This window comes from Salminus brasiliensis, chromosome 23 (genome assembly GCF_030463535.1).
Source record: "Salminus brasiliensis chromosome 23, fSalBra1.hap2, whole genome shotgun sequence".
Taxonomy (NCBI): domain Eukaryota; kingdom Metazoa; phylum Chordata; class Actinopteri; order Characiformes; family Bryconidae; genus Salminus; species Salminus brasiliensis.
Window position 1 is genome coordinate 4,226,060 of NC_132900.1, and position 13,354 is coordinate 4,239,413.

Consider the following 13,354-nt stretch of genomic DNA (forward strand, 5'->3'; position numbering starts at 1 on the left):
CTGAAAGGAGTTGGAGTTGGAACTACATCCCTGCCAAACAAGCAAAAAAAATTACACCCCCCACCCCGCTCCCCCTCCTAATTCTATATTTCAATAGGAGGGTTCTCTTACCGGCAGAGGCCTAATATATAATAAGGATCTGACGGCAGGAGCCTGCTCATTTGTATCAAACGCAGCATTCTGAAAAGCTATTAGCGTTCCCCAAACCTTTGATGGGCAGTAAATGATGTTGAACATCATTACTTACGCTGATGAATTAAATGATTACTTTTGCGATATCTCTTTATGGCAGATTTATGAGCTTCAGGCTTCCGTGGATGGCTCAGTTCTTCGCCTTATCACTCAGCTGGCGAGCTCCAGTGAGGGAATGGCTGGTGTGTTTGGTCCAGCTGAGAGAAGCACACTGACACACACACACACACACACACAGAGAGACACACAAAGCATTTGGCCTGGCTTTGGACCCTGCCAGGGGCGGTAAAACAGTTATAGTTTGTTTTGGCTCATGCGCGAAACGTGTGGACAATTAGAGTTGGGGTGTGTGGTGAGCTCCTGTAGCCTTGTTAAACTCACCTCTGAGCGTGCTTTCACTGTGACTCAGGCCAGTTAAACTGAGGCCCTCTCGCTGCCTAACCCAGGCCCAGGCTCACACACACACACTGCTGACCCTCAGTCACACAGGCACTGGACACGGTTAAAAGTGGACGATCCTTGAGGCATATTTGGAGATTCTTCAGACCCTCCGAGAAACTGTGGTGCTTTGGGGAACCTTCAAGGAACCCCTTTCATTTAAAAACCTCTTCTTGAAGGTTCCTCATAGCACCTTAAGAGGTTCTTCCACAGTTTCAATTATTTGAGGAAGCTTCTCTACTTTTGACAGCGTGTCTTTGATTTCTGCTCTTAAAGGGGTCTTAAAATTTGGTACACTAGATGTTGAACCATTGTTGTGATGATTTGATTGCATTCAGCCACACTAGAACATTGGTAAGGTCAGGTACTGGTGTTGGATCATTGGTTCTCCCACTCAACCCAAAGGCTAGATGGAGCTCCATTACTCCAGAGCCCTACACTGGAATGGCCAGCATGGCCAACCGAAGCTCGACATGCTGGTCATTCTGGTTGACTAGTTTGGTCAAGCTGGTCAAGCCATTCAAGCCATGCTGGTCAGTCATTAAGGTCATACCACTGAACCACTGAGGTCTTGCTGGTCAACCAGCCTGGTCAGGTTGGTCGTGCTGGTAGACCAGCTAGCCCATTAAACTCATTAAATGAAAGCATGCCCTATGCTGGTTCAAAGCTAAGAAGGTCAAGCCCCCTGAACCAGCTTGAGAGGGTCAGCTCAGATGTGCTGATAGACAGTGAGTGAGTGACAGACTTCCCTCTACAGAGTTCCTCAGTCAGTAAACAGCCGGTGGAGAAGAGCAGGGCAGATGTTAGGAGGATATTTTGAGATATACTCTCGATTTAAGAAGCTAAGTTCTCCTCTGATTTCCACAGACACGACCCGTGAGCGCAGACGGCACGAGAGAGACGCAGTGGAGTACCATTTCGTCTCCAAACACGTGTTCGAAAATGACATCCTCAACCGCAAGTAGGCCTGTAACATCACCACTCACCACTCACTGCCTCCTTGTCCCTACACTGTAGTTTACAAGGCAAATAAAGGTGCTACAAATGGATTCTTTAAGTGATGCCATAGGAGAACCACTTTTGGTTCCATAAAAGAGCCACATGTTTATCATAGAGCGTGTGAGGAACCTTTAAAACACCCAACAAGCTTTCTCTTGATGCAAAGGTCCTTTATCAATTTAAAGACCATGTCTCGATTACAGAAATGGTTCTTCATGGCAACCTTTTTTGTTGCACCCTTATGTTACAAATTTGACCCAAAGATTGAGTCACCTTTTGCTGTCCGCTGTGCAAATAAGATCACCTAATAGCTGTACCCATATGGAAATCTGATATATGGCAATATATAGATTTTAAATAAAAAAAAAAACTTAGAATATGTGGAATTCCTTTATATCTAACATATATTTATTACATATTAATATATATATATATATATATATATATATATATATATATATATATATATATATATATATATTAAAAATGGAGATGCAAAGCTTTTCTGAGACAGCAAATATAGTTGTTTTCACACTGTGTCAAAATTTCATGATGTCTAATATGATGGAGGTCGCGGGTTCAGATCCCGAGCCATGCCACTTTGCCATCAGCAGCCGTCATCCAAGAGAGCACAACTGGCCGAGCTCTCTCCAGGTGGGTAGATGGCGCTCTCTCCCCTCACCACTCTTAAGCGATGTTAGCTGGTGTGGCGGAGCTGGGGCCGGCAGCCCTGTGCCCTGTGCTGCATCAACGGCAGTTGGAGAAGAGGTGCTGTCGGGAGCACTGCTAGTACTGGAGTTACGAATGGGTGTGTTATTTGGCAGTACCAAGTTGGGAGAAAAAGGGAAATGGACCAATAGAAATGCTCCATGGGCTTAAGAAGGTTTAGTTAAGAAGGCTTTTCGTGGAGATACAAGGTTTTTGAGTTCCCCGCAGCCTGGATTTGTCCTGTTTACGCGTTTTCTTGGTCCTTCTTTCTTGGTATATGACATATAAGGGAACTTATCTGAAATTGCCCATACAATGGCCATAGTGCTATGTCTTTTTGGGAATTCCGTCTCCAGACTCCTGTGCTCTACAGCTATTTGGCAGAGTTTTTAATTCAACACGGCAAAACACACGTAAACTCTCCATCCTTGTGTGCTCATTAGTTCCTCTTCTCATCCCTTTTTCCATCTATCACATCTGACTTCCAGCGTTCCGACTGCACTGTTCCAGCCTTCAAAGATGCTCCTGGAATTTACATCACATATTTAATCCTTTTTAGGTTTTAAAAGCAGCCGCTCGCGACCAAAAACTGACAGGAAATACCCACCCCTCCCCTCCGTTCCCCTCCCCTCCGCTCCCCTCCGTTTTTCACTCGAGAGCAGATGGAAATCTCTAAAGCATGCGTCCGCGAACAGTGTCACATTATATTGAACGGAGGGGATATTTTAAGAGGCCTCCGCGGTTTCAAACGACTTGTTAGTCGGACATGCGGAGGGGAGGCGGCGAGAGCAGAACGGTGGCACAGACTCTGGAGAAGCAGACAGTCAAACTTTTCCAGAGCATGGAGCTACAGGGAGGGAGACCAGGCTGTTTTTTTTGCATGACTGCATCGAATTACATTCATCTTCGATTATCACACGAGAACCCAGAACAGGCTACGGTTCGAACCCGAAGCCCGAGCCAAAAGACAAAGCATTAATAATTCCCCGCAGCCCGGATTTGTCCTGTTTACGCGTTTTCTTGGTCCTTTTCAAATATGTAAACTGCCGAGTCGCTCTACGAAACGGTTGCCATTTGGGTTTGCAAGGTTTGATGAGATTGATTAAACACGAAAATGTGCCAAAGTGTGTTTCCAAAGCTCAAAGCTATTGATTCCAGCCTTCTTGTTAGCATGACATATGAGAAAATACTATTTCTGAAAGGGTAACATACTATTTCCATGTCCGTATTGATCAGCATGACATTCGCAGAGCTCAGAGTGGCTCAGCGGTCTAATGCGCTATCACAGCACTGCCATGATGGTTGTGTATCAATAGCAAGTTCACACCCTGAGCCATACGGCTTTGCCATCAGCAGCCAGAGTCTGAGAGAGCACAATTCGCAGTGATCTCTCCAGGTAGGTAGACACTTAAGCGATGAAGCTAGCACAGGCCTCTGTTAGCTGGTGCTTTTCTCCAAGCATGTCGGCTAACTGGCAATGCCTCAATGGCGGCTGCTCGAAAAGAGGCAGTGGTTAGCTTTGCATGTATCGGAGGAGACCTGCCACTATGGTTGTGAGTTCGCACATCAGCAGCCAGAGTCTGAGGGAGCACAATTCGCAGCGATCTCTCCAGGTAGGTAGATGGCGCTCTCTCCTGTCTCATCACTCTTAAGCGATGTTGGCTGGCACAGGCCTCTGTTAGCTGGTGTTTTTCCCTAAGCATGCCGGCTGCCTGGCAATGCCTCGTTGGCGGCTGCTTGAAAAGAGGCAGTGGTTGGCTTCGCATGTATCGGAGGAGACCTGCCACTATGGTTATAAGTTTGCAAGTTCACACCCTGAGCCATACGGCTTTGCCATCAGCAGCCAGAGTCTGAGAGAGCACAAGTGGCTGTGCTCCGTCCAGGTAGGTAGATGGCGCTCTCTTCCCTCATTACTTTTAGGTGATGCCGGCGTCTTTTAGCTGGTGCGGTGGAGCTGGGGACCTGGCACTTTTCTTCGAGCATGTCAGCTGCCCCGCAATGGCGCAAGTCTTAGTGTGGGGAGCATTGCTAGTGCTGGGCGGAGTTATGAATGGGCGGGTTAACTGGCAGAACCAAATTGGGAGAGAAATTGAGGAAATTGTCCAGAATATCACTGAAAAAATGATAATTTCTTGTTTATATATAAGATGTATTTGTTCATTTTTGTAAACATTCAAGATTTTATAATATATGCATTTAGTGGACTTACCACCCCGTCACACTAACCTGTTTTATATACATTAAATATACATAGTGTATAGTGTGAATCTTTAAATGACATCACAAAGAGGAACTGACATTATGTGAAAAAAGACAAGTTTGAATGTTTTACGTTGTTTATTCGTAGCTTTTTCGGGTTAGACAGAGTCTGCCGAGCTCAGCCCAACCACCCCGTCACGCGAAACAGACAAAGAAAACAGTTTTTTATGAAATTTTTTATACTGTTAATGCAAAGAGAATTATATTTTAAATCGTTGGCATGTGTGCTTGGAGAACTGCGGCCACTTTTCGACGGAATTTACCACCCCGTCACGTTTTATTGTGACTATGGCTGAATAAAAAGGACAGTATTAATGAGGATTTTCTGCCTGAGATGGAAAAAATCTTTTTTTTAAGTGTTTACATAGAAAGGGCCCCTGATTTGTAGAATGACTACACGAAAGAAAACACACTTTACAGCATTAGCAAGACGCTGCTCTAAACGCAATAAGCTGCTGGAATGTTATGGAAAAACTGCAGCCATTGTTACAGTGATTTATACAGCAGCCATGGGCAGGAAATGGGCTTTCTCAGTCTCCATAGAGCCGTGATCTATGTGCGAGGCCGGATTCAAGACGAGGTTATCTGTTAGCGTTATATCCAATCGGCTAATCTGCAGATTAAAGCGGCAAAATCACAGAAAGCGTAAAAGGATGAATTGGCTTATTGTTTTGAGCTAAAATGACAATTGTATGGAAAACCTTGCACTTATCTTCCCTGCAGGGGCCAGGATGGAAGTGTTTTGGCCCCTGTCCTGCGATGTTTGACCAAACAGGTGACTCCAATTTAAAGTGTAACATAGGAGATTAGATAAAGCCGCGCAGTGCCAAAACGTCTGGAAGGGTGATCTCCTGAAATACGCTCCAACTTGCTCCAAATGGTCCCGCTATTCCCCGCGGCTGCAGCCGGCGCATTATTATCTCTAATGCTAAACCAGAACAGGAGATGAGAGGAGTAAGATGTGGCGGGTCGATGACGGTTTGGGCCCCTTCCCATTTTCCCCTTTCTCGCCGTATGAGCGCGGCTGAACCGAGCCAAAGCGCTTACCACTCTCATGTGCCACATATATATTTATATACGCGCAGCAAAGGGATGAGTGTGGCGAATTGACCACAGGCATATTGGCTGCAGCTCCTACGGCATGCGAGCGCTTTGGCTCCGGCCTCCGCAGACGCTTAAAGAGGCCTGTCAGTCAAGGGTGATCATGACTGACTGTGATTGAGCTATGGGTTATGTGTCTGTTTCCAAAAAGCTGTGGATATAGAAGCCCTATTATTCATCAGTATTATGGAGCGTTGTAGGAAAACTTGGTGTTTCCGGAGAGAATCGGAAGGAAAAATGTAACTTGACGTTTATTAATGTAACTTAAAGTGACGTAAATGTCTTTTTAGGCCTTTTTTTTTGGTAGTTCATCATATAATGTTCACACAGGGTCAAGGAGGAGCTTATTTGTGAAGAAAATGAATAAATTACCGACGTTTTCAGCTCAGCTGTTTACACGGCCCTTAACATTACACTAATAGTTTGCTTTAAGGGGAACTCCACTTATATTTTTTAATTTCTGTGTAATTATTTAATTAAATGCCAACAAAATCTTGCATAGTTATTTCGGTGAGAAATGGCTCATTGTAACAAAACTTATGCAACTCTGATGTCTTTACAGTGGCGGTAAATGGAACCAAGAGTCTCTTTATTTACTAACCCACCAAACCCACCAGTGAACCTAAACACATGTCCTATGAGTTTTATAGGGAATGTTGATGATGGTAAAATAGTTTTCGGGGGGCCTATTTTTCCTTGTATCACTCTGCATGTATCCCTCCACCATAAATGTGTGTTATAAACATGTTTTAGGGCTCAGACTGGCTCAGCAGATTTGGACACAAGGTCAAATTCTAGGTCTTGCTGTTATGCCATCAGCCTCCGGAGCCTGAGAGAGCACAATTGGCATCTCCACCGTACCAGCAAACAGATGCCTCTGCAGGCTGACATCCCTTTAGAGTCTACCCACCCGGAGAGAGCACGGCCAGTTGTGCTCTCTCAGTCCCTGGCTGCTGATGGCAAAGCGGCATTGCTCGGGATTCGTCCATAATAGCAGCACAACAGACCGCTGAACCACTCGGTGGCCCAAGTTTGAATGACTTGGACTCGACTTGACATTTTCTAAGTAAACTTAACGTGTAAAGTTTACACTGTAGTCTCAAAAATATGTAAATAAATAAACAAAATGTTTTCTAGTGGTGAGATCTTCCCAGATTTGTCATTTTCAGAGGGAATAACTGAGCTTCCCGTCCTCTCCAACCCTCATTCGGCAGGTTCGTGGAGTACGGAGAACACTGGGGAAACTACTACGGCACCAGCGTGGATTCGGTGCGCAGGGTTCTAGCGGAGAGCAAGGTGTGCCTGCTGGATGTGGAAGCGCACGTGAGTTGATGTTCCCTCTGTGTGTGGCAGAGTCCTGCGGTCATATGTGTCGGCAAACCCGCGTAGAAGGATCTCCAAGAAAGGCCCTATTAGAAGCCCTGTTATTTTATAGCTTGTATTACAGGCTATTCTTGCCAGTCTGATACAAACACGCTGATCGGTTACGAGGGCTCCAGCTCCACCAGGCAGGGAGAGAGAGAGAGAAAGGGAGAGAGACAAAGACATAGAAAGAGAGAGAGAGGGAGAGAGAGAGAGTCCTATATTACATGTCATATTTGTTGACTTTGGAGCCGAAGCCCAAGGGCAGGAATTATGTCATCCTGGACGAGAAGCTCCTGTCAGCTCCCCTCCAATTGGTACATTTCCTGTGGTGCGATTATTTTTCATCGGCTTGTAACATTTATAGAAACATTCTCGGTAAATTAACGAACAAGCTATATGGGTGCATACTTGAAATTACGCACGGCCAAGCCGACGAGCCTCGCGCAGGAACCTGGAATGCTTCGGTCAAGTGTTCCATCCCGCTAACGCTCCGAGACGGAGTTCCTTTTTTTTTTTCCTCTTGGTGTTTTGGATCTAAGGGGGATGAACTGCAGTTGTGGTATTACAGAACGAAGCGAGGCAGCAGTGGCAGACAGCGAAGTCAGCGCAGGCCGAATGGAAACAAACACTCAAGCGCTCGTCTGCAGAAGGAGGGATGTCGCTCGAATGGTCTGATGACTGACTTAGCAAATTTGCCTCAACGTTTCCCTGAACATGCTAACCAAACTGCTATCTCCGCTTCTGTTTTCCGCTTTAAGGCTGTGAAGACGTTGTACACAGGCGAATTCAAACCATATGTGGTGTTCGTGAAGCCTCCGGCCATGCAACAGCTCCGGCTCAGTCGGAGAAAAGCTAAGATCCTGTCCAGCCGCGATGAGACGACACCCACGAGGATGTTTTCGGTAGGGCTGTTCTCCTGTCCACAGATGTACTGACCTCTGACAGTCACTGTGTTACCTGCCTTACTCCGAACAGCTGCAGCCTACCAGTCCACAACAGCACCACATGTACAGATCAGCCACAACATTAGTACCACCTGCCTAATATTGCATAGGTCCCTCTAGTCTGGCCACAACAGATCTGACCATTCGAGACATGGACTCTACAAGACCTCTGTCCCAAGGCGTCCTGTAAGTCCTGTAAGTTGTGAGGTGGGACCTCCATGGATCACATCAGTGAGCCGTAGGTGCCGATGACCCTGTTGCCATTGCTCTTCCTTGGGGCACTTTTGGCAGGTTCTGACCACTGCGTACCAGGAACACCCCACAAGACCTGCCTGAGGTTTTGGAGATGTTCTGACCCAGTCTGGCTCAGATTCTTATGCTTGTCCATTTTGAGCCACTGTAGATGAAGATAATCAATGGTTTTCACATCACCTGTCAGTGGTACTAATGTTATGGCTGATCAGAGTTTAGAGAGATGGTGACTAACTAGATATCTACAGAGTTCAATGCCTCTAAAAGCTCCCTCCCAGAAAGCTGTGATACAAAGTGGATAGGAATATGCTGCCTGGGTTCGAATCCTGGCCATCAGATTGAGATTGGTGGGTTTGCATGGTAAATTAAATGGCTGTAACTGTGCTGTGGTGGTTCCATTCATCAGCATTTTAAAGAAAAGGCGGGAAGGATCTCCACACCAAAAAACTCTGAATGACTTTACATCTGGACCAGTTAGAACCCATTAGCATTCAAACCTTTTACCTTTGGGCCAAAAGAGTTCAAATATGAGCTTAAACCAACAGTTAGAAAATCATCCAGACCATAAAACAATGACCATTGGGAAGTGAGTCCAGACTGAACGTTCTGGAGACAGTATCTGAAGGTGGTGGCCATGCTGATGCACTCCACAGTCACAAACCACCAGTGAAAAGCCCAACATCTGATTCTAAATCTAGAATTTAACACCTCGACATATGTTCTCCTCTAACACACTACCTTTAAACCCCTGCCTGAGTCCCGTCCACACCCAAGCTGGACAGGGTCAGGTGTCCTGACCTAGTGTGTCTCGACCTTCTCCAGGCCTCCCTGACTTCTGATGGCAAAGGTCCCTTTTAAAACTGTTACAGGGTGGGCTGCAGGTGTGCTCCCGGGGCGCTGAAACAGGTTCTTCTGTCCTCAGCTCCTCGGGCTTGGTGAAGTTTTGGGGGGAGCATCAGGGGTTTCAGGCCATTTGGTTGTCAAGATCATCGCTGACCCCACTGAGCCCCAGATGGGTCATGCTGTGAACCGGCCCACCTTAAGCCACTCAGGGGTCTTATAAAAAAACCTTAGGTCATCCCCTACGCACCTGGATGCAGTTTCACATACTACCATGCTCTGAGGTGCCCTACGGTGCAGAAAGTGCTGCTCATCTTTCCATATTAACCTTGGACTCAACGTGCCAGACTCCATTAAACCAGTGGTTTAACAAGGACCATTTGGACATTGCTTTGGTCAAGATCTAACAGCAGGGCCCATGGTCTTCAACCAGTATGACTGGTCTGAGTCTTCTCTAGGAAATGAAACATCTAGAGTATCTACAGTAAAGAAGGATGTAGAGTAAAAAAAAGGAAAGGAAAGGAGCACAATGCAAAAGTTTGGACACCCCAAGAGATTACTTTAGCCAAGGTCTCTTGTTATGGCTATGGCTTGTTCATGCTCATCACTAGGGAAAGTCAGGTGATTCAAATTTCTAGGCTTTATTAAAGGTTCCTCAAACCGTCCCCCAACAATCAGCAGCCATGGGTTCTTCTAAACAGCTGTCTAACAACCTGAACATGAACACAATGTATGTCCAGAAAGCAGGAGAAGACTATAAGAAGATAGCCTCAGAAGAGTCTCCTCAGTTTGTAATGCACAAAAAAATGGAAATTACAGGAACAGTAATGGATCATGTTGAGGTCTGGAAGACCAACACCATGTTCAGCACTGCTGGAGTGTTGGTGCACTGTTCTACTGTGCGGCAACAGCTACAAAATGCAGCGGCTGATGTTTGCAAAGGAACATCTAAACAAGCCTGATCAGGAGCATGTTTCTAATGTAGGTATATAAATCCAGACAGTAGTCCATCTGCTTCTCCACATACTTTAACGTTCACCTCCTTCTCCTTGTTCTTCAACGATCAGGACCCCACAGGACTGTCCACCAGTCCACCAACCAGAAATATCCAGCCAATAGCGTTATGTGGGCAGCATTCTGTAAGCTCTGATGAAGGACTAGAGGATACAATCGCCACCACCATTACAGTCAGTGTCACTGCAGTGCTGAGAATGCTGAGCCACCGCCCAGATACTACCTACCTGCTCTGTCGTAGTCAGTCCTGTGGGGTCCTGACCGTTGAAGGGGGGCTAATGTTACAGTATACGGAGAAGCAGATGGCCTACAGCCTGGGATTATAGACCTGCAAAGTACTATATGGGAAGGGAAGCTGATCTATATATATATATATATATATATATATATATATATATATATATATATATATATATATATATATATATATATAGAATGTGTTCTTTAAGTCTATATTGGAATATCAGTGTAATATCAGTGTAATAATCAGTGTCTGCTCTCAATGCACACTATTTCAATATTAATATGGCATCATTGTAATGTCCAAAGGCTTTGTTGGATGTCCATTTCATGAAGCCCCAATCAGCTATATACTTCTGCTAAGCTACATCTGTGCTTTTGGAGCTGGCAGTACTACACATGAAAAACCCATTTGTCACATCTTTTTTCAGGATGCAGACTTTGAGGATATGATTAACACAGCCCAGGCAATGGAGAACAAATACGGCTACTTATTCGAGAAGATCATCATCAATGACGATTTGGCCTTGGCTTTCACGGAGATCAGAGCCGAACTGGCGAGGCTTGAAAAAGAAACCAACTGGATCCCAAAAACGTGGGCTCAGGCCTGAAAAATGTGGAATTTGTGTCATAGGAACTGATTGCATAAACTGTTGCAACTGTTGGTTTTTGTCACAGTTAAACAAAAGATCCAGAAGAAGAACACGGTGATTAGCAGACTATAAACCAAGCTGCTGCATCCAGCTGGACGTACCCGGTCAAGTATTGATTAATTCATTGTCCAGAATCAAAGCTTGTTGTGCTTCACGGCTGCGTTGGGAATATGTTCATGTGCTGGAAAGCAAACATTGATAATTGCTTCATGTCTGTTGTCCAGCTCTTAAATGTAGATTGCTCTGCAAAGTGGACTCCTCCTATACTCCCCTCTGCCTTTGTGTACTGCTGTGGCTCATGTTTTGACATTAATCGCTAGCAGACATGGACTCTCCATAACAAGATGTGTTCTCAATTTTGGATTAAGTTGGGTGGAGCAAGGCCACGTTCCTCCTGCTGAACTTGGGACTTCAAGAATGAACTCTGGACGATGCCTCTGAAACGCGTCCAGGTAGCTCCGGCGAACAAGCACCAGACATTTCCATTGCGCTTGAAGAATAAACAAGGTTTCCGATTATTTTCCTCTGATGTTGATCGAAGCCCCGAGGCTTACAGTGATTTAAAGTCATCTGAGTCTCCTGAAGAACATTGACTTAAGTGTTTAGAGCTGGGGTCTGGAGACATCAATCCATCAGTCAAAGGCTCTCAAAGCTCAGAAAGTTTAGCGCTGAGTTTATATCACCTTTTTTAACTGTGACAGAAAGCCAAAAGGGCTAGCGGTTCCCATGCTATCTTTCTACAGAAGCTTTATTTTGATCTGGAAGGGGCGAGACGGCATAGAATGGAAGCGTTAAAAAAAAGGAAGAAGGCCTTTTTGGAAGCTAGCAGGTTCTCCAGAAGCCAGAGGAGGAAGAGGGGTTTATTTTCTCCAGCGCTCAGTATATTAAAGCGGAATTAAAGAGTGACAGGAGACTTTCTCGGGTCACCTTGGCCAGCGGCCTGGGCGGTACAGTGGAGGGGAAACGCCACACATACCAGACTTCTACCTTCTAGTCAAGCCAGAGCGAGAAGATGAAGGTGAAATACTTGGGAGGCTGATATGTGGAGCTGAGAAGAACCTGCGGTAGATAAGAACATTGTAACAGTGGACTCAGTATTAGGTGGGTTGTGCTGATGTTATGGCGGCAACCTTCTGTGCGTTGAGTCAGTCATTGGAAGATTGTAGGTTCTACTGTGATGCCTTAGAGGCCATTAGAGCATGATTGACCTCCTGAACTCTTTCAGAGTGGATGGTGCTAGCATAGTGAGAGCCAGTGTAGGTGTCTGTTAGCTGACATAATAGAACTGGTTTGTTAGAGTTCTTCTCCAAGTGTGTTGAGCTCCTAGGTGCCAATTGAACCAACATTTAATGAAGAATATACCAATAGAACCTACATTGAATGGAGGACAGACCAATACAACCTACATTTAATTAAGAATATACCAATTGAACCAACATTTAATGACAAATAGACCAATAGAACCTACATTTAATGGAGGACAGACCAATAGAACCTACATTTAATTAAGAATATGTCAATAGAACCTACATTTAATTAAGAATATACCAATAGAACCTACATTTAATTAAGAATATATCAATGGAACCAACATGTAATGAAAAATGCAGTGCTTCACATGTCTGGTAGCATTGTGTGATAGAGGTAGACCTTGTTTATGAGTGGGAACTGACTAAGGCATTTGATTTGGTTTCCTGGAGATGTTCGCTCTATCCATCAGTTATCCATCATCCTTCACAGCAGAAGCAGTGAAACCGTGGATCCTGTTGAGGAATCCCATCCAGGGCCCTGGATGATCCTGCAATCTTCCATTAGACCTGGGAGAGGAGTTCAAATCCCTGATCTCCAAGAATCCAACTACCTGTGGAGGACACCGAATGCATTTATTGGCCAATCATGGCCCATCCAAACGTCGCTGTCAATCAATCTGGAATTACGTTGCATCTGGTAATTGATTTATAATCATTCGGCACGAGAGGAGGTGAGACGGAGGCGCAGATACAGCACGCGTCTGGTTTTGTGAGGAGAATCGGTGGAGGGCAGACAGCCCGTGCTTTGCGGCTTTTACGAGAGGTCAGGTTCTGGGCTGATGTCATCCCTATTAAAAGGCTATCTGAACAGCAAGGGAGGAGGAGTGTGTTAAATGGTCCAGGCTGCTCTGCTCTCATTCTGCGAGGGACCCTGCAAAAAGGGCCAGCGCTGACTGTTCGGGAATGTGTTTTATGGTACCCAGTCATTACGTTGTAGCACAGCGCTAACAGACCAGTAGACGAAGCTTCTTGTGTTCCAGAGCTTCGTGGCGAATCGTGGGACAGGGTTCTCTATCTCGTAGCCCCGAGCCAGACAGAC

General features: G+C 45.4%; 1 protein-coding gene across 1 annotated transcript in view; it reads left to right on the forward strand.

Annotated features, from left to right (window-relative positions):
• The window catches only part of mpp7b (MAGUK p55 scaffold protein 7b), a 62,639-nt gene extending 51,676 nt beyond the window's left edge, over positions 1-10,963 (forward strand). The window contains exons 13-16 of the mRNA XM_072668902.1: positions 1,498-1,591; positions 6,912-7,020; positions 7,821-7,964; positions 10,784-10,963. Of these exons, the coding sequence (XP_072525003.1) occupies positions 1,498-1,591; positions 6,912-7,020; positions 7,821-7,964; positions 10,784-10,963 (527 nt within the window). The remainder of the gene's footprint in view (positions 1-1,497; positions 1,592-6,911; positions 7,021-7,820; positions 7,965-10,783) is intronic.
• Positions 10,964-13,354: the final 2,391 nt, after the last annotated feature.